This window comes from Gnatocerus cornutus, unplaced genomic scaffold (genome assembly GCF_029298725.1).
Source record: "Gnatocerus cornutus isolate USDA-ARS CGAHR unplaced genomic scaffold, icGnaCorn1.1 ctg00000104.1, whole genome shotgun sequence".
Taxonomy (NCBI): domain Eukaryota; kingdom Metazoa; phylum Arthropoda; class Insecta; order Coleoptera; family Tenebrionidae; genus Gnatocerus; species Gnatocerus cornutus.
In genome coordinates, this window is record NW_028275444.1 from 229,380 (window position 1) to 251,021 (window position 21,642).

At 38.9% G+C, this 21,642-nt stretch overlaps 1 protein-coding gene across 1 annotated transcript; it reads right to left on the bottom strand.

The window, feature by feature from the left end:
* Nucleotides 1–15,569: 15,569 nt before the first annotated feature.
* Nucleotides 15,570–21,227, bottom strand: LOC148165944 (uncharacterized). The gene is made up of 3 exons (XM_088049574.1): nucleotides 21,195–21,227; nucleotides 15,769–21,147; nucleotides 15,570–15,689 (listed from the first exon to the last, which is right to left on the bottom strand). The coding sequence occupies exons 1-3, from the start codon at nucleotides 21,225–21,227 to the stop codon at nucleotides 15,570–15,572; spliced, it is 5,532 nt and encodes a 1,843-aa protein (XP_087905700.1).
* Between the last annotated feature and the right edge of the window lie 415 nt (nucleotides 21,228–21,642).

The following is a 21,642-nucleotide window of genomic DNA, read 5'->3' on the forward strand; positions in this document are numbered from 1 at the left end:
CAGAATTCTGCTGTTTTCTTGCAATTCAGCCGTTGAATCTTGGTAAAAAGTGATGATTTTGTAGATTTCGTGCTCTTCTTTGCGAATTCAAGCCAGAAAACAACGAAAATCGGCGAGAAATCGTCGTTTTGCATCGAAATGTGCGGTTTTCTCTAAGAATTTTGATGATTTCGTGCAGAATTCTGCTGTTTTCTTGTAATTCAGCCGTTGAATCTTGGTAAAAGTAATGATTTTGTAGATTTCGTGCTCTTCTTTGCGAATTCAAGCCAGAAAACAACGAAAATCGGCGAGAAATCGTCGTTTTGCATCGAAATATGCGGTTTTCTCTAAGAATTTTGACGATTTCGTGCAGAATTCTGCTGTTTACTTGCAATTCAGCCGTTGAATCTTGGTAAAAAGTCATGATTTTGCAGATTTCGTGCTCTTCTTTGCGAATTCAAGATAGAAAACAACGAAAATCAGCGAGAAATCGTCGTTTTGCATCGAAATATGCGGTTTTCTCTAAGAATTTTGATGATTTCGTGCAGAATTCCGCTGTTTTCTTGCAATTCAGCCGTTGAATTTTGGTAAAAAGTGATGATTTTGTAGATTTCGTGCTCTTCTTTGCGAATTCAAGCCAGAAAACAACGAAAATCGGCGAGAAATCGTCGTTTTGCATCGAAATATGCGGTTTTCTCTAAGAATTTTGATGATTTCGTGCAGAATTCTGCTGTTTTCTTGCAATTCAGCCGTTGAATCTTGGTAAAAGTAATGATTTTGTAGATTTCGTGCTCTTCTTTGCGAATTCAAGCCAGAAAACAACGAAAATCGGCGAGAAATCGTCGTTTTGCATCGAAATATGCGGTTTTCTCTAAGAATTTTGACGATTTCGTGCAGAATTCTGCTGTTTACTTGCAATTCAGCCGTTGAATCTTGGTAAAAAGTCATGATTTTGCAGATTTCGTGCTCTTCTTTGCGAATTCAAGATAGAAAACAACGAAAATCAGCGAGAAATCGTCGTTTTGCATCGAAATATGCGGTTTTCTCTAAGAATTTTGATAATTTCGTGCAGAATTCTGCTGTTTTCTTGCAATTCAGCCGTTGAATCTAGGTAAAAAGTCATGATTTTGTAGATTTCGTGCTCTTCTTGGCGCATTCAAGATAGAAAACAACGAAAATCGGCGAGAAATCGTTGTTTTGCATCGAAATATGCAGTTTTCTCTAAGAATTTTGATGATTTCGTGCAGAATTCTGCTGTTTTCTTGCAATTCAGCCGTTGAATCTTGGTAAAAAGTCATGATTTTGTAGATTTCGTGCTCTTCTTTGCGAATTCAAGCCAGAAAACAACGAAAATCGGCGAGAAATCGTCGTTTTGCATCGAAATATGCGGTTTTCTGTAAGAATTTTGATGATTTCGTGCAGAATTCTGCTGTTTTCTTGCAATTCAGCCGTAGAATCTTGGTAAAATGTGATGATTTTGTAGATTTTGTAAACAGCAGAATTCTGCACGAAATCATCAAAATTCTTACAGAAAACCGCATTTTTCGATGCAAATCGACGATTTCTCACCGATTTTCGTTGTTTTCTGGTTTGAATTCGCAAAGAAGAGCACGAAATCTACAAAATCATGACTTTTTACCAAGATTCAACGGCTGAATTGCAAGAAAACAGCAGAATTCTGCTCGAAATCATCAAAATTCTTAGAGAAAACCGCGTATTTTGATGCAAAACGACGATTTCTCGCCGATTTTCGTTGTTTTCTGGCTTGAATTGGCAAAGAAGAGCACGAAATCAACAAAATCATCACTTTTTACCAAGATTCAACGGCTGAATTGCAAGAAAACAGCAGAATTCTGCACGAAATCATCAAAATTCTTAGAGAAAACCGCATATTTCGATGCAAAACGACGATTTCTCGCTGATTTTCGTTGTTTTCTATCTTGAATTCGCAAAAAAGAGCACGGAATCTACAAAATCATGACTTTTTACCAAGATTCAACGGCTGAATTGCAAGAAAACAGCAGAATTCTGCACGAAATCATCAAAATTCTTACAGAAAACCGCATATTTCGATGCAAAACGACGATTTCTCGCCGATTTTCGTTGTTATCTGGCTTGAATTCGCAAAGAAGAGCACGAAATCTACAAAATCATCACTTTTTACCAAGATTCAACGGCTGAATTGCAAGAAAACAGCAGAATTCTGCACGAAATCATCAAAATTCTTACAGAAAACCGCATATTTCGATGCAAAACGACGATTTCTCGCCGATTTTCGTTGTTTTCTGGCTTGAATTCGCAAAGAAGAGCACGAAATCTACAAAATCATGACTTTTTACCAAGATTCAACGGCTGAATTGCAAGAAAACAGCAGAATTCTGCACGAAATCATCAAAATTCTTAGAGAAAACTGCATATTTCGATGCAAAACCACGATTTCTCGCCGATTTTCGTTGTTTTCTGGCTTGAATTCCCAAAGAAGAGCACGAAATCTACAAAATTATCACTTTTTACCAAGATTCAACGGCTGAATTGCAAGAAAACAGCAGAATTCTGCACGAAATCATCAAAATTCTTACAGAAAACCGCATATTTCGTTGCAAAACGACGATTTCTCGCCGATTTTTGTTGTTTTCTGGCATGAATTTGCAAAGAAGAGCACGAAATCTACAAAATCATGACATTTTACCAAGATTCAACGGCTGAATTGCAAGAAAACAGCAGAATTCTGCACGAAATCATCAAAATTCTTACAGAAAACCGCATATTTCGTTGCAAAACGACGATTTCTCGCCGATTTTCGTTGTTTTCTGGCATGAATTTGCAAAAAAGAGCACGAAATCTACAAAATCATGACATTTTACCAAGATTCAACGGCTGAATTGCAAGAAAACAGCAGAATTCTGCACGAAATCATCAAAATTCTTAGAGAAAACCGCATATTTCCATGCAAAACGACGATTTTTCGCCGATTTTCGTTGTTTTCTGGCTTGAATTCGCAAAGAAGAGCACGAAATCTACAAAATCATCACTTTTTACCAAGATTCAACGGCTGAATTGCATGAAAACAGCAGAATTCTGCACGAAATCATCAAAATTCTTACAGAAAACCGCATATTTCGTTGCAAAACGACGATTTCTCGCCGATTTTCGTTGTTTTCTGGCATGAATTTGCAAAGAAGAGCACGAAATCTACAAAATGATGACATTTTACCAAGATTCAACGGCTGAATTGCAAGAAAACAGCAGAATTCTGCACGAAATCGTCAAAATTCTTAGAGAAAACCGCATATTTCGATGCAAAACGACGATTTCTCGCTGATTTTCGTTGTTTTCTATCTTGAATTCGCAAAGGAGAGCACGAAATCTACAAAATCATGACTTTTTACCAAGATTCAACGGCTGAATTGCAAGAAAACAGCAGAATTCTGCACGAAATCGTCAAAATTCTTAGAGAAAACCGCATATTTCGATGCAAAACGACGATTTCTCGCCGATTTTCGTTGTTTTCTGGCTTGAATTCGCAAAGAAGAGCACGAAATCTACAAAATCATCACTTTTTACCAAGATTCAACGGCTGAATTGCAAGAAAACAGCAGAATTCTGCTCGAAATCATCAAAATTCTTAGAGAAAACCGCGTATTTCGATGCAAAACGACGATTTCTCGCCGATTTTCGTTGTTTTCTGGCTTGAATTCGCAAAGAAGAGCACGAAATCTACAAAATCATCACTTTTTACCAAGATTCAACGGCTGAATTGCAAGAAAACAGCAGAATTCTGCACGAAATCAGCAAAATTCTTAGAGAAAACCGCATATTTCGAAGCAAAACGACGATTTCTCGCTGATTTTCGTTGTTTTCTATCTTGAATTCGCAAAAAAGAGCACGGAATCTACAAAATCATGACTTTTTACCATAATTCAACGGCTGAATTGCAAGAAAACAGCAGAATTCTGCACGAAATCATCAAAATTCTTACAAAAAACCGCATATTTCGATGCAAAACGACGATTTCTCGCCGATTTTCGTTGTTATCTGGCTTGAATTCGCAAAGAAGAGCACGAAATCTACAAAATCATGATTTTTTACCAAGATTCAACGGCTGAATTGCAAGAAAACAGCAGAATTCTGCACGAAATCATCAAAATTCTTACAGAAAACCGCATATTTCGATGCAAAACGACGATTTCTCGCCGATTTTCGTTGTTTTCTGGCTTGAATTCGCAAAGAAGAGCACGAAATCTACAAAATCATAACTTTTTACCAAGATTCAACGGCTGAATTGCAAGAAAACAGCAGAATTCTGCACGAAATCATCAAAATTCTTACAGAAAACCGCATATTTCGATGCAAAACGACGATTTCTCGCCGATTTTCGTTGTTTTCTGGCTTGAGTTCGCAAAGAAGAGCACGAAATCTACAAAATCATGACTTTTTACCAAGATTCAACGGCTGAATTGCAAGAAAACAGCAGAACTCTGCACGAAATCATCAAAATTCTTAGAGAAAACTGCATATTTCGATGCAAAACAACGATTTCTCGCCGATTTTCGTTGTTTTCTATCTTGAATTCGCCAAGAAGAGCACGAAATCTACAAAATCATGACTTTTTACCTAGATTCAACAGCTGAATTGCAAGAAAACAGCAGAATTCTGCACGAAATCGTCAAAATTCTTAGAGAAAACCGCATATTTCGATGCAAAACGACGATTTCTCGCTGATTTTCGTTGTTTTCTATCTTGAATTCGCAAAGAAGAGCACGAAATCTACAAAATCATGACTTTTTACCAAGATTCAACGGCTGAATTGCAAGAAAACAGCAGAATTCTGCACGAAATCATCAAAATTCTTACAGAAAACCGCATATTTCGATGCAAAACGACGATTTCTCGCCGATTTTCGTTGTTTTCTGGCTTGAATTCGCAAAGAAGAGCACGAAATCTACAAAATCATAACTTTTTACCTAGATTCAACAGCTGAATTGCAAGAAAACAGCAGAATTCTGCACGAAATCGTCAAAATTCTTAGAGAAAACCGCATATTTCGATGCAAAACGACGATTTCTCGCCGATTTTCGTTGTTTTCTGGCTTGAATTCGCAAAGAAGAGCACAAAATCTACAAAATTATCACTTTTTACCAAGATTCAACGGCTGAATTGCAAGAAAACAGCAGAATTCTGCACGAAATCATCAAAATTCTTAGAGAAAACCGCATATTTCGATGCAAAACGACGATTTCTCGCCGATTTTCGTGGTTTTCTGGCTTGAATTCGCAAAGAGGAGCACGAAATCTACAAATTCATGACTTTTTACCAAGATTCAACGGCTGAATTGCAAGAAAACAGCAGAATTCTGCACGAAATCATCAAAATTCTTACAGAAAACCGCATATTTCGATGCAAAACGATTATTTCTCGCCGATTTTCGTTGTTTTCTGGCTTGAATTCGCAAAGAAGAGCACGAAATCTACAAAATCATGACTTTTTACCAAGATTCAACGGCTGAATTGCAAGAAAACAGCAGAATTCTGCACGAAATCATCAAAATTCTTACAGAAAACCGCATATTTCGATGCATAACAACGATTTCTCGCCGATTTTCGTTGTTTTCTATCTTGAATTCGCCAAGAAGAGCACGAAATCTACAAAATCATGACTTTTTACCTAGATTCAACAGCTGAATTGCAAGAAAACAGCAGAACTCTGCACGAAATCATCAAAATTCTTAGAGAAAACTGCATATTTCGATGCAAAACAACGATTTCTCGCCGATTTTCGTTGTTTTCTATCTTGAATTCGCCAAGAAGAGCACGAAATCTACAAAATCATGACTTTTTACCTAGATTCAACAGCTGAATTGCAAGAAAACAGCAGAATTCTGCACGAAATCGTCAAAATTCTTAGAGAAAACCGCATATTTCGATGCAAAACGACGATTTCTCGCCGATTTTCGTTGTTTTCTGGCTTGAATTCGCAAAGAAGAGCACAAAATCTACAAAATTATCACTTTTTACCAAGATTCAACGGCTGAATTGCAAGAAAACAGCAGAATTCTGCACGAAATCATCAAAATTCTTAAAGAAAACCGCATATTTCAATGCAAAACGATGATTTCTCGCCGATTTTCGTGGTTTTCTGGCTTGAATTCGCAAAGAGGAGCACGAAATCTACAAATTCATGACTTTTTACCAAGATTCAACGGCTGAATTGCAAGAAAACAGCAGAATTCTGCACGAAATCATCAAAATTCTTACAGAAAACCGCATATTTCGATGCAAAACGATTATTTCTCGCCGATTTTCGTTGTTTTCTGGCATGAATTCGCAAAGAAGAGCACGAAATCTACAAAATCATGACTTTTTACCAAGATTCAACGGCTGAATTGCAAGAAAACAGCAGAATTCTCCACGAAATCATCAAAATTCTTACAGAAAACCGCATATTTCGATGCAAAACGACGATTTCTCGCCGATTTTCGTTGTTTTCTGGCTTGAATTCGCAAAGAAGAGCACGAAATCTACAAAATCATGACTTTTTACCAAGATTCAACGGCTGAATTGCAAGAAAACAGCAGAACTCTGCACGAAATCATCAAAATTCTTAGAGAAAACTGCATATTTCGATGCAAAACAACGATTTCTCGCCGATTTTCGTTGTTTTCTATCTTGAATTCGCCAAGAAGAGCACGAAATCTACAAAATCATGACTTTTTACCTAGATTCAACAGCTGAATTGCAAGAAAACAGCAGAATTCTGCACGAAATCGTCAAAATTCTTAGAGAAAACCGCATATTTCGATGCAAAACGACGATTTCTCGCCGATTTTCGGGGTTTTCTGGCTTGAATTCGCAAAGAGGAGCACGAAATCTACAAATTCATGACTTTTTACCAAGATTCAACGGCTGAATTGCAAGAAAACAGCAGAATTCTGCACGAAATCATCAAAATTCTTAGAGAAAACCGCATATTTCGATGCAAAACGACGATTTCTCGCCGATTTTCGTGGTTTTCTGGCTTGAATTCGCAAAGAGGAGCACGAAATCTACAAATTCATGACTTTTTACCAAGATTCAACGGCTGAATTGCAAGAAAACAGCAGAATTCTGCACGAAATCATCAAAATTCTTACAGAAAACCGCATATTTCGATGCAAAACGATTATTTCTCGCCGATTTTCGTTGTTTTCTGGCTTGAATTCGCAAAGAAGAGCACGAAATCTACAAAATCATGACTTTTTACCAAGATTCAACGGCTGAATTGCAAGAAAACAGCAGAATTCTGCACGAAATCATCAAAATTCTTACAGAAAACCGCATATTTCGATGCAAAACGACGATTTCTCGCCGATTTTCGTAGTTTTCTGGCTTGAATTCGCAAAGAAGAGCACGAAATCTACAAAATCATGACTTTTTACCAAGATTCAACGGCTGAATTGCAAGAAAACAGCAGAACTCTGCACGAAATCATCAAAATTCTTAGAGAAAACTGCATATTTCGATGCAAAACAACGATTTCTCGCCGATTTTCGTTGTTTTCTATCTTGAATTCGCCAAGAAGAGCACGAAATCTACAAAATCATGACTTTTTACCTAGATTCAACAGCTGAATTGCAAGAAAACAGCAGAATTCTGCACGAAATCGTCAAAATTCTTAGAGAAAACCGCATATTTCGATGCAAAACGACGATTTCTCGCCGATTTTCGTTGTTTTCTGGCGAGAATTCGCAAAGAAGAGCACAAAATCTACAAAATTATCACTTTTTACCAAGATTCAACGGCTGAATTGCAAGAAAACAGCAGAATTCTGCACGAAATCATCAAAATTCTTAGAGAAAACCGCATATTTCGATGCAAAACGACGATTTCTCGCCGATTTTCGTGGTTTTCTGGCATGAATTCGCAAAGAGGAGCACGAAATCTACAAATTCATGACTTTTTACCAAGATTCAACGGCTGAATTGCAAGAAAACAGCAGAATTCTGCACGAAATCATCAAAATTCTTACAGAAAACCGCATATTTCGATGCAAAACGATTATTTCTCGCCGATTTTCGTCGTTTTCTGGCTTGAATTCGCAAAGAAGAGCACGAAATCTACAAAATCATGACTTTTTACCAAGATTCAACGGCTGAATTGCAAGAAAACAGCAGAATTCTGCACGAAATCATCAAAATTCTTACAGAAAACCGCATATTTCGATGCAAAACGACGATTTCTCGCCGATTTTCGTTGTTTTCTGGCTTGAATTCGCAAAGAAGAGCACGAAATCTACAAAATCATGACTTTTTACCAAGATTCAACGGCTGAATTGCAAGAAAACAGCAGAACTCTGCACGAAATCTACAAAATCATGACTTTTTACCTAGATTCAACAGCTGAATTGCAAGAAAACAGCAGAATTCTGCACGAAATCGTCAAAATTCTTAGAGAAAACCGCATATTTCGATGCAAAACGACGATTTCTCGCCGATTTTCGTGGTTTTCTGGCTTGAATTCGCAAAGAGGAGCACGAAATCTACAAATTCATGACTTTTTACCAAGATTCAACGGCTGAATTGCAAGAAAACAGCAGAATTCTGCACGAAATCATCAAAATTCTTACAGAAAACCGCATATTTCGATGCAAAACGATTATTTCTCGCCGATTTTCGTTGTTTTCTGGCTTGAATTCGCAAAGAAGAGCACGAAATCTACAAAATCATGACTTTTTACCAAGATTCAACGGCTGAATTGCAAGAAAACAGCAGAATTCTGCACGAAATCATCAAAATTCTTACAGAAAACCGCATATTTCGATGCAAAACGATTATTTCTCGCCGATTTTCGTTGTTTTCTGGCATGAATTCGCAAAGAAGAGCACGAAATCTACAAAATCATGACTTTTTACCAAGATTCAACGGCTGAATTGCAAGAAAACAGCAGAATTCTCCACGAAATCATCAAAATTCTTACAGAAAACCGCATATTTCGATGCAAAACGACGATTTCTCGCCGATTTTCGTTGTTTTCTGGCTTGAATTCGCAAAGAAGAGCACGAAATCTACAAAATCATGACTTTTTACCAAGATTCAACGGCTGAATTGCAAGAAAACAGCAGAACTCTGCACGAAATCATCAAAATTCTTAGAGAAAACTGCATATTTCGATGCAAAACAACGATTTCTCGCCGATTTTCGTTGTTTTCTATCTTGAATTCGCCAAGAAGAGCACGAAATCTACAAAATCATGACTTTTTACCTAGATTCAACAGCTGAATTGCAAGAAAACAGCAGAATTCTGCACGAAATCGTCAAAATTCTTAGAGAAAACCGCATATTTCGATGCAAAACGACGATTTCTCGCCGATTTTCGGGGTTTTCTGGCTTGAATTCGCAAAGAGGAGCACGAAATCTACAAATTCATGACTTTTTACCAAGATTCAACGGCTGAATTGCAAGAAAACAGCAGAATTCTGCACGAAATCATCAAAATTCTTAGAGAAAACCGCATATTTCGATGCAAAACGACGATTTCTCGCCGATTTTCGTGGTTTTCTGGCTTGAATTCGCAAAGAGGAGCACGAAATCTACAAATTCATGACTTTTTACCAAGATTCAACGGCTGAATTGCAAGAAAACAGCAGAATTCTGCACGAAATCATCAAAATTCTTACAGAAAACCGCATATTTCGATGCAAAACGATTATTTCTCGCCGATTTTCGTTGTTTTCTGGCTTGAATTCGCAAAGAAGAGCACGAAATCTACAAAATCATGACTTTTTACCAAGATTCAACGGCTGAATTGCAAGAAAACAGCAGAATTCTGCACGAAATCATCAAAATTCTTACAGAAAACCGCATATTTCGATGCAAAACGACGATTTCTCGCCGATTTTCGTAGTTTTCTGGCTTGAATTCGCAAAGAAGAGCACGAAATCTACAAAATCATGACTTTTTACCAAGATTCAACGGCTGAATTGCAAGAAAACAGCAGAACTCTGCACGAAATCATCAAAATTCTTAGAGAAAACTGCATATTTCGATGCAAAACAACGATTTCTCGCCGATTTTCGTTGTTTTCTATCTTGAATTCGCCAAGAAGAGCACGAAATCTACAAAATCATGACTTTTTACCTAGATTCAACAGCTGAATTGCAAGAAAACAGCAGAATTCTGCACGAAATCGTCAAAATTCTTAGAGAAAACCGCATATTTCGATGCAAAACGACGATTTCTCGCCGATTTTCGTTGTTTTCTGGCGAGAATTCGCAAAGAAGAGCACAAAATCTACAAAATTATCACTTTTTACCAAGATTCAACGGCTGAATTGCAAGAAAACAGCAGAATTCTGCACGAAATCATCAAAATTCTTAGAGAAAACCGCATATTTCGATGCAAAACGACGATTTCTCGCCGATTTTCGTGGTTTTCTGGCATGAATTCGCAAAGAGGAGCACGAAATCTACAAATTCATGACTTTTTACCAAGATTCAACGGCTGAATTGCAAGAAAACAGCAGAATTCTGCACGAAATCATCAAAATTCTTACAGAAAACCGCATATTTCGATGCAAAACGATTATTTCTCGCCGATTTTCGTTGTTTTCTGGCTTGAATTCGCAAAGAAGAGCACGAAATCTACAAAATCATGACTTTTTACCAAGATTCAACGGCTGAATTGCAAGAAAACAGCAGAATTCTGCACGAAATCATCAAAATTCTTACAGAAAACCGCATATTTCGATGCAAAACGATTATTTCTCGCCGATTTTCGTTGTTTTCTGGCTTGAATTCGCAAAGAAGAGCACGAAATCTACAAAATCATGACTTTTTACCAAGATTCAACGGCTGAATTGCAAGAAAACAGCAGAATTCTGCACGAAATCATCAAAATTCTTACAGAAAACCGCATATTTCGATGCAAAACGACGATTTCTCGCTGATTTTCGTTGTTTTCTATCTTGCATTCGCAAAGAAGAGCACGAAATCTACAAAATCATGAGTTTTTACCAAGATTCAACGGCTGAATTGCAAGAAAACAGCAGAATTCTGCACGAAATCGTCAAAATTCTTAGAGAAAACCGCATATTTCGATGCAAAACGACGATTTCTCGCCGATTTTCGTTGTTTTCTGGCTTGAATTCGCAAAGAAGAGCACGAAATCTACAAGATCATCACTTTTTACCAAGATTCAACGGCTGAATTGCAATAAAACAGCAGAATTCTGCACGAAATCATCAAAATTCTTAGAGAAAACCGCATATTTCGATGCAAAACGACGATTTCTCGCCGATTTTCGTTGTTTTCTGGCTTGAATTCGCAAAGAAGAGCACGAAATCTACAAAATCATCACTTTTTACCAAAATTCAACGGCTGAATTGCAAGAAAACAGCAGAATTCTGCACGAAATCATCAAAATTCTTAGAGAAAACCGCATATTTCGATGGAAAACGACGATTTCTCGCTGATTTTCGTTGTTTTCTATCTTGAATTCGCAAAGAAGAGCACGGAATCTACAAAATCATGACTTTTTACCAAGATTCAACGGCTGAATTGCAAGAAAACAGCAGAATTCTGCACGAAATCATCAAAATTCTTACAGAAAACCGCATATTTCGATGCAAAACGATTATTTCTCGCCGATTTTCGTTGTTTTCTGGCTTGAATTCGCAAAGAAGAGCACGAAATCTACAAAATCATGACTTTTTACCTAGATTCAACGGCTGAATTGCAAGAAAACAGCAGAATTCTGCACGAAATCATCAAAATTCTTAGAGAAAACTGCATATTTCGATGCAAAACAACGATTTCTCGCCGATTTTCGTTGTTTTCTATCTTGAATTCGCCAAGAAGAGCACGAAATCTACAAAATCATGACTTTTTACCTAGATTCAACGGCTGAATTGTAAGAAAACAGCAGAATTCTGCACGAAATCATCAAAATTCTTAGAGAAAACCGCATATTTCGATGCAAAACGACGATTTCTCGCTGATTTTCGTTGTTTTCTATCTTGAATTCGCAAAGAAGAGCACGAAATCTACAAAATCATGACTTTTACCAAGATTCAACGGCTGAATTGCAAGAAAACAGCAGAATTCTGCACGAAATCGTCAAAATTCTTAGAGAAAACCGCATATTTCGATGCAAAACGACGATTTCTCGCCGATTTTCGTTGTTTTCTGGCTTGAATTCGCAAAGAAGAGCACGAAATCTACAAAATCATCACTTTTTACCAAGATTCAACGGCTGAATTGCAAGAAAACAGCAGATTTCTGCACGAAATCATCAAAATTCTTACAGAAAACCGCATATTTCGATGCAAAACGGCGATTTCTCGCCGATTTTCGTTGTTTTCTGGCTTGAATTCGCAAAGAAGAGCACAAAATCTACAAGATCATCACTTTTTACCAAGATTCAACGGCTGAATCGCAAGAAAACAGCAGAATTCTGCACGAAATCATCAAAATTCTTAGAGAAAACCGCATATTTCGATGCAAAACGACGATTTCTCGCCGATTTTCGTTGTTTTCTGGCTTGAATTCGCAAAGAAGAGCACGAAATCTACAAAATCATCACTTTTTACCAAGATTCAACGGCTGAATTGCAAGAAAACAGCAGAATTCTGCACGAAATCATCAAAATTCTTAGAGAAAACCGCATATTTCGATGGAAAACGACGATTTCTCGCTGATTTTCGTTGTTTTCTATCTTGAATTCGCAAAGAAGAGCACGGAATCTACAAAATCATGACTTTTTACCAAGATTTAACGGCTGAATTGCAAGAAAACAGCAGAATTCTGCACGAAATCATCAAAATTCTTACAGAAAACCGCATATTTCGATGCAAAACGATTATTTCTCGCCGATTTTCGTTGTTTTCTGGCTTGAATTCGCAAAGAAGAGCACGAAATCTACAAAATCATGACTTTTTACCTAGATTCAACGGCTGAATTGCAAGAAAACAGCAGAATTCTGCACGAAATCATCAAAATTCTTAGAGAAAACTGCATATTTCGATGCAAAACAACGATTTCTCGCCGATTTTCGTTGTTTTCTATCTTGAATTCGCCAAGAAGAGCACGAAATCTACAAAATCATGACTTTTTACTTAGATTCAACGGCTGAATTGTAAGAAAACAGCAGAATTCTGCACGAAATCATCAAAATTCTTAGAGAAAACCGCATATTTCGATGCAAAACGACGATTTCTCGCTGATTTTCGTTGTTTTCTATCTTGAATTCGCAAAGAAGAGCACGAAATCTACAAAATCATGACTTTTTACCAAGATTCAACGGCTGAATTGCAAGAAAACAGCAGAATTCTGCACGAAATCGTCAAAATTCTTTGAGAAAACCGCATATTTCGATGCAAAACGACGATTTCTCGCCGATTTTCGTTGTTTTCTGGCTTGAATTCGCAAAGAAGAGCACGAAATCTACAAAATCATCTCTTTTTACCAAGATTCAACGGCTGAATTGCAAGAAAACAGCAGATTTCTGCACGAAATCATCAAAATTCTTACAGAAAACCGCATATTTCGATGCAAAACGACGATTTCTCGCCGATTTTCGTTGTTTTCTGGCTTGAATTCGCCAAGAAGAGCACGAAATCTACAAAATCATGACTTTTTACCTAGATTCAACAGCTGAATTGCAAGAAAACAGCAGAATTCTGCACGAAATCATCAAAATTCTTAGAGAAAACCGCATATTTCGATGCAAAACGACGATTTCTCGCCGATTTTCGTGGTTTTCTGGCTTGAATTCGCAAAGAGGAGCACGAAATCTACAAATTCATGACTTTTTACCAAGATTCAACGGCTGAATTGCAATAAAACAGCAGAATTCTGCACGAAATCATCAAAATTCTTAGAGAAAACCGCATATTTCGATGCAAAACGACGATTTCTCGCTGATTTTCGTTGTTTTCTATCTTGAATTCGCAAAGAAGAGCACGAAATCTACAAAATCATGACTTTTTACCAAGATTCAACGGCTGAATTGCAAGAAAACAGCAGAATTCTGCACGAAATCGTCAAAATTCTTAGAGAAAACCGCATATTTCGATGCAAAACGACGATTTCTCGCCGAATTTCGTTGTTTTCTGGCTTGAATTCGCAAAGAAGAGCACGAAATCTACAAAATCATCACTTTTTACCAAGATTCAACGGCTGAATTGCAAGAAAACAGCAGAATTCTACACGAAATCATCAAAATTCTTAGAGAAAACCGCATATTTCGATGCAAAACAACGATTTCTCGCCGATTTTCGTTGTTTTTTGGCTTGAATTCGCAAAGAAGAGCACGAAATCTACAAAATCATGACTTTTTACCAAGATTCAACGGCTGAATTGCAAGAAAACAGCAGAATTCTGCACGAAATCATCAAAATTCTTACAGAAAACCGCACATTTCGATGCAAAACAACGATTTCTCACCGATTTTCGTTGTTTTCTGGCTTGAATTCTCAAAGAAGAGCACGAAATCTACAAAATCATCACTTTTTACCAAGATTCTACTTCTGAATTGCAAGAAAACCGCAGAATTCTGCACGAAATCATCAAAATTCTTACAGAAAACCGCAAATTTCGATGCAAAACGACGATTTCTCGCCGATTTTCGTTGTTTTCTGGCTTGAATTCGCAAAGAAGAGCACGAAATCTACAAAATCATGACTTTTTACCAAGATTCAACGGCTGAATTGCAAGAAAACAGCAGAATTCTGCACGAAATCATCAAAATTCTTACAGAAAACCGCATATTTCGATGCAAAACGACGATTTCTCGCCGATTTTCGTTGTTTTCTGGCATGAATTTGCAAAGAAGAGCACGAAATCTACAAAATCATGACTTTTTACCAAGATTCAACGGCTGAATTGCAAGAAAACAGCAGAATTCTGCACGAAATCATCAAAATTCTTAGAGAAAACCGCATATTTCGATGCAAAACGACGATTTCTCGCTGATTTTCGTTGTTTTCTATCTTGAATTTGGAAAGAAGAGCATGAAATCTACAAAATCATGACTGTTGCGGGGGTGAGTAAAAACAACCACCATGGTTCTATCAATACTCCTGTTTATTAAAAAACGCCTATCTAATATAATACTAATTTGAATTAACTATAACTGTGATGTTAAAAATGTTGTGTAAATCTGTTGTTCGTCAACATAACAACCAACGTAACTGGTTTACGGTCGCTGGTTTGCAACCGTATTCTGCTGTCGATGCATCCACAACTAATTGTCACATCAGGATTGCTCAACCGTGGACTGTGAGCCGCTCTACTTTCGACACTTCCAGGTGAACAATCCCTGATTAATCGATGATTAATCATATTGGCGAGGGCGACGACATGGGTTGTGGACCTCTCCAGCAGAATGTTGTCTCAGTCGTGGCATTAAAGGTTGAGTACTGCGGCCTTGATCCCCTGGATGATACACTGAAACATCAGCTGACCACAGTATTTTGTTTCACATCAAGTTATTTATAGTATATGGCATTCGTATTACAACTATTTAATCCCCCTTTAAAATAATTGCTACATGATTAAGTACTAGTTTCCCATGAATTACAACTAATTCCCATTAACAAAAGAAATCTAACTGGCTTAACTTAAGTTCGCGACAACCCTGATGTGGAGTAGCTATGAAACGGATCCAGAATCCCTAACAGTTGAAGCTCCACCACTTCCTGTTGTGCTTGTCCCTTGATTATTTGAATCCTCCTGGTTTCCTGTTGGAATCTTCACCAACTTGTGAATTGGACGTTTTGCTTCCAGTCCGGACGCTCTTCGAATTGTCACGACCCTTACCAAGCCTTCTTGTCCCTTATGAACTTGTTCAATTTTCGCCAACGGCCACTTACTGGCAGAGATGTTATCTTCTTTCACTAAGACGACATCTCCTGGCTTCAAATTTTCTACTTCTGACTGCCACTTGTTTCGCTGTTGCAGCTGGTGTAGGTAATCTGTCGTCCATGCCTTCCAAAAGTCCTTTTTCATCTTTTGGATGACTCTCCATCTTCCCGTTAGACCGTCACAACTTTCTAACGCTACGGGATTGGTTGGTCCCACCAACTCCTTTCCAATGAGAAAGTGTCCTGGTGTCAACACTGATACATCGTTAACTTCTTCGGTTAATGTGCACAGTGGACGTGAATTCAAACCTGCTTCTATCTGATTGACTAACGTCGTCAATTCTTCGTACGTTAATGTACTTTCGCCAATGACACGTTTTAAGTGGTGCTTTGTAGATTTTACTCCAGCCTCCCACATACCCCCAAAGTGCGGTGCCGATGGAGGGATGAAATTCCACTGAATTCCCTTATTTGCTAATTGATCTTGTATGTCGGAACCCTTGATCATTTCGCTTACTTCTTCTTCCAGCCTCTTAGCTGCGCCCACAAACGTCGTTCCATTATCTGAGAAAATGTTCGCACTCATTCCTCTGCGAGACATAAACCTCTTCAATGCTGCCATGAAGCTTTCCGATGTCATGTCGCTCACAATTTCCAAATGGATCGCCTTTGTTGCTAAACAGACAAACACCGCTATGTATCCTTTATACGACTTATTTCCTCTTCCCTTTGACACTCTTAGTTGGATAGGTCCTGCGTAGTCGACACCGGTGTTGGTGAACGCTGACACTGGTCTGACGCGAGTCTCGGGTAGTTGACCCATCAGCTGTTCTGCTGTTTTTGCACGATAACGAATGCAAGTAGGACAATTGTTGATGACCTTTTTCACGGCTCGTTTTGCGTTTGTTATCCAAAACTTTCTTCTGTTGAAGGCTATCGTTTGCTGATTACCTCCATGAAGAGTTTGTAGATGCGCTTCCCTGATGATGAGACTCCCCAGATCACCTTTTCCTGAGATGATTATTGGATGCTTCTCATCATATTTGAGTAGTGAATGTTTCAATCTTCCACCCACTCTCATAATTCCTTTGTTGTCAATGAATGGGTTCAAGTTTATCAACCCACTTTGTTTGCCAACCGACCTTGCGTTCTGCAGTTTCTTTACTTCGTCAGCAAAACATTGACCTTGCTCCATTTTTACCATGTATTCTTCCGATTGAAGTAACTCCTGCACTGCCAACGGACCGCTGCTTTTTCCTTCTCTGCAGGCTCGAATGAATCGCAAACACCATGCCAAAATTCTTTTTCCTTTTGTAAACGACGAATATGCTGCAAAGATTGGCTCTGCTGGATGAGTGACCTTCACATGCATGCATCTTCTTTCTTCTATCTTCGTATCTTCTTCTACTGCGACGTTTGGCCATTTTTCCTCCTCTTTCAACCAACTTGGACCATTCCACCACAGCTCGTCTTCCTTTAACTTGTTTGCATCCAGCCCTCGTGAGATCACATCTGCAGGATTGTCCTTTGTGCTGACATGATGCCATTTAACGTTTTTTGTATGTTGGATCTCTGAGACTCTATTGGCTACATAGGTCTTCCAACGTCCTGGTTGTCCAGCTATCCATGCTAGCGTTATCATCGAATCGGACCATGCGTGTAGCTCTGTTTTTTCCAATGATAATGTAGTTATTATTCGATGCATGAGTTTTGATAACAGTGCCGCTGCGCACAATTCCAACTTCGGCAAGGTTACCTTTGTTTTTATTGGAGCCACCTTTGATTTGGCTGCAAGCAAACTGACTGTCACTTCCCCATCTGGTTTCGTAACTTTCAGGTAAACCACCGCTCCATACGCCTTTTCTGACGCGTCGCAGAATCCATGTACTTGAATTTGAACCGAATTCTTGCCTTGTTGTGTCCATCTTGGAATGACAATTTCTTCAAGCTCCTTCAGAGTCTTAAGAAATTCATACCACCTGTTAGCAACCTCGTCTGGAACTTGATTATCCCAGTCTAGCTGACCTCTCCAAAGATCCTGCACAATCAGTTTGGCTGTCACTACGACTGGTGCTAACACTCCCAGTGGATCAAACAATTTCGCAACACTTGACAGAATTGTCCTCTTCGTTAATTTCCCACTCGTTGACGTAGTTGTGTTGACCTTAATCCTGATTGTGTCATCATTGGGTGCCCAGAATACTCCCAACGATTTCTTCACGAATTCTATTTGTTTGTTGTCTCTCAGGTGCTCTGAGAGGGTTTCTAACAACTTGCTGTCATTACTGCACCACTTTCTTAAGTTAAATCCACCCGAATGAAACATGTTTATCAATTCCGATTGCAGTTCAATTGCTTCTTCAGTTGTGTCAGCCCCAGCTAACACGTCATCAACGTAGCAATTCTTTGTAGCTACTTCAGCCGCTTCTGGATATGTGTCGCGTTCGTCTTTTGCCAACTGTTGGATGGTTCTAACTGCCAAAAACGGTGCTGACGCAGTTCCATACGTCACCGTAGTCAATCTAAACTCTTGAATGGGCTCTGATTCTGAAAATCTCCATAGTATTCGGTGATACTCCTGATCATCTTCATGGATTTTAATTTGACGGTACATTTTTTCTATGTCTGCATTAAAAGCTATCTTGTTGCTTCTCCATCTCAACAAGATGTCACAAAGTTCACTTTGCACTCTTGGTCCAACTAACGTAATGTCATTCAGACTTTTTCCGTTACTACTCTTACAAGATGCGTCGAAAACCACTCTTAATTTAGTTGTCGAGCTATCTTCCTTTATTACCGATTGGTGCGGAATGTAGTATTTTCCTGTCCTTTCCTCTTCTTTCGGAACTTTTGTCATATGACCTAGTTGCACGTATTCTCGCATGAACTCGTTGTAATCTTTACAATGTTTTTGTTGCCTACTCAGTCTTCTTTCGAATTGTAGTAACCTTGCGACCGCCCGTGACCTAGATTCCCCAAGTTTAGAATCATCACTTTTAAAAGGAATTCTGACGACGTATTTTCCATCCATGTCTCGTTGTGTTGTTTCTTCATACCGCTTCTGACACATTTCTTCTTCATTTGTCAGCTGCTGCTCCGTTGAAACTTCTTGCTCCTCCCAAAACTTGTTTATGTTTTGGTCTTCTTGAGCTCTTGATATCAAGCTGCACAGTTTGATGCCTCGCGTTTTTGAACCTGGGCTGCTTCCGGATATTATCCATCCGAAATGCGTATTCTGACCTAGTAGTCCATTTTCTGTTTTCTTCATTCCATCTAACAATATCTCGCGGTACTCTTTTGCACCTAAGATAATGTCTATTTGCCCTGGGGTGTAAAACGTTGGATCCGCAATGACCACGTTTTTCCAGTCGTCTTCTACGAAATTTATCTGGCATTCTGGTGTTTTTTCGGTTAGCTTCGGAAGTATGACCACATCTGTCTTTAATTCGAATGCTCCTGGCATCCTTGCTTTGCAAACAATTCTAATTTTTTGGTTGCTAGTTTTGGGTTTCACATCCCCAATCCCCGAAATTTTTGCTCTAATTCTTTCCCGAGGTAGTCCCAACTGACAGGCTGCTTCTTCCGTAGCAAAAGCAGCTTGCGATCCTGGATCAATGAGCGCTCGCAAGTACTCCAAATCCCCAGACGCATTCTTTACTCGAATTAATGCTGTCGCCAACAAAACCGTTTCGTCATGACGTGCGATGTGACTTGCTACCTTCGTCAGTTGATGTTTTGTTTTTTCTGACTCCATTTTCTTCTGATTGACCGATTTTTCTTCATCCCGATGCATTAGGGTATGATGAGTTTTCCCACATACGCGACATTTACTCTGCGAGTAGCATTTCTTCCCAAATTCATGACTCAAACAGTTGTAGCAAAGTTTCCGTTCCCTCGCGAAGTTAAACCGTTTATCAGCATCAAGCGATTTAAATTCAGGGCATGCATGAATTGCGTGAGACAAAGAACAAAATTTGCAACTTGCCTTATTTGATGTTGGAGATTCCTTGAAGCTTCTTGCGTTTTCTCGTTCCGACTTCTTTCCAAGATGATGAACTGCTTCCAACGCCTGGAATCTTTTCATCAAGAACTTCAGCACACTCTCCAAGGATTGTACTTCGAAAGGGTTGTCTATCGACGCTTCAAAGCTTTCATTGGTCTTCCAATTCCACTTGTTTGCCATCACACAAACAATGATTGGATCCCACGATGAAACCTCAATCTTCTGCTGCTTTATGGCTTCTAGACACTCTTTCACTGTGTTGTACATCGTCTTCAGTTCCTCTGCGCCGTCATCCTCCTTCATTGATGGTAGTTGCAAGATCTTGTTCACTAGTTTGTTCACGATCAACCTCTTATTGTTGAACCTTTCTTGAAGTTCATCCCAAGCACTGCTGTAGTTGTCTTCAAGAATCTCAAAATGTTGAATGGCCCGTAGCGCTTCACCGCTTACGTACGTCTTCAAATACTGCAGCTTTTCCACCTTGCTGAGACTTGTGTTTGCGTGAATGATCTTCGTGAATAGGTCCTGGAATGTGGGCCATTCTTCGTATTTGCCTTCAAACACGGGTATCTTAATCTTTGGCAGCACCACACTCGTTGACCCCGAAGTTCCATTACCTCCGCTTGGACCTTTCATCTTCTCTTCCAAATGAATCATCACTGCACGATACTCTGCACGCATCGTGCCAAACCATTCCTCTTTGAAATATTTGGACTCCCGGTTGCCCCTCGCACACCTGCAGAGTTCCACTTCCTTTTCTCGGATGGTTTCCCATTGAGTTCTGATGTCTTCAGAATACTGCCGGAATCCGTTTGTTGCCGTCTTTGCACTGTTAATATCAATTCTCAACAGCTCCATCCGACGGGCTTGGTCGATTAAGTTCATTTTCAGCTCAACTTCTTCAGCTGATTCTACCTTGGTTTTAAGCAGATCTCTACATTTGTCTATGTAACTTGACACCTCCATGTAGGCTGCTTCAATTCCGCTGTAGCTATTGTTTACGAAATACTGACTTTTTTGCTCCCGATCTAGAGCCTTAATCTTCGCATGGTTAGATTTTAGCTTGGCCACAATTGCGTCTATCTCTGCGGCCTTTTGATGTAGGTAGTGCTCCGTCTTCCTCTCTTTGGAGTCTTTCTTCATATTTATCAACTTCCTTGTAAGCTCATCCTTCCACTCCAGCTGCTCGCTTACCAGGTCGTTGATTTCTTCCATTTCACCAGGTAGCACTCTCACTTTCCTGGCACAAACACTTTTTTCCACGAACAGACACTCCCGTTTCGCGAAAGCTATAGGAATTTGGCAACGTTTTGCCCACTTGAATCTTGCACACTTTACAAGATTTTGCCACGACGATACACTTAGTTTGCTCGAAGGACCATGTTGCGGGGGTGAGTAAAAACAACCACCATGGTTCTATCAATACTCCTGTTTATTAAAAAACGCCTATCTAATATAATACTAATTTGAATTAACTATAACTGTGATGTTAAAAATGTTGTGTAAATCTGTTGTTCGTCAACATAACAACCAACGTAACTGGTTTACGGTCGCTGGTTTGCAACCGTATTCTGCTGTCGATGCATCCACAACTAATTGTCACATCAGGATTGCTCAACCGTGGACTGTGAGCCGCTCTACTTTCGACACTTCCAGGTGAACAATCCCTGATTAATCGATGATTAATCAATGACTTTTTACCAAGATTCAACGGCTGAATTGCAAGTAAACAGCAGAATTCTGCACGAAATCGTCAAAATTCTTAGAGAAAACCGCATATTTCGATGCAAAACGACGATTTTTCGCCGATTTTCGTTGTTTTCTGGC

Bases quoted from the DNA above. Each gene is read 5' to 3' on its own strand.
- LOC148165944 (XM_088049574.1), bottom strand. From the start codon at position 21,227: ATGGTGGTTGTTTTTACTCACCCCCGCAACATG. The intron at 21,148-21,194 runs GTCCTTCGAGCA...AATCTTGTAAAG, and splicing joins TTACTCACCCCCGCAACATG to TGTGCAAGATTCAAGTGGGC. The intron at 15,690-15,768 runs GTAAGGGTCGTG...AGATTCCAACAG, and splicing joins ATAAGGGACAAGAAGGCTTG to GAAACCAGGAGGATTCAAAT.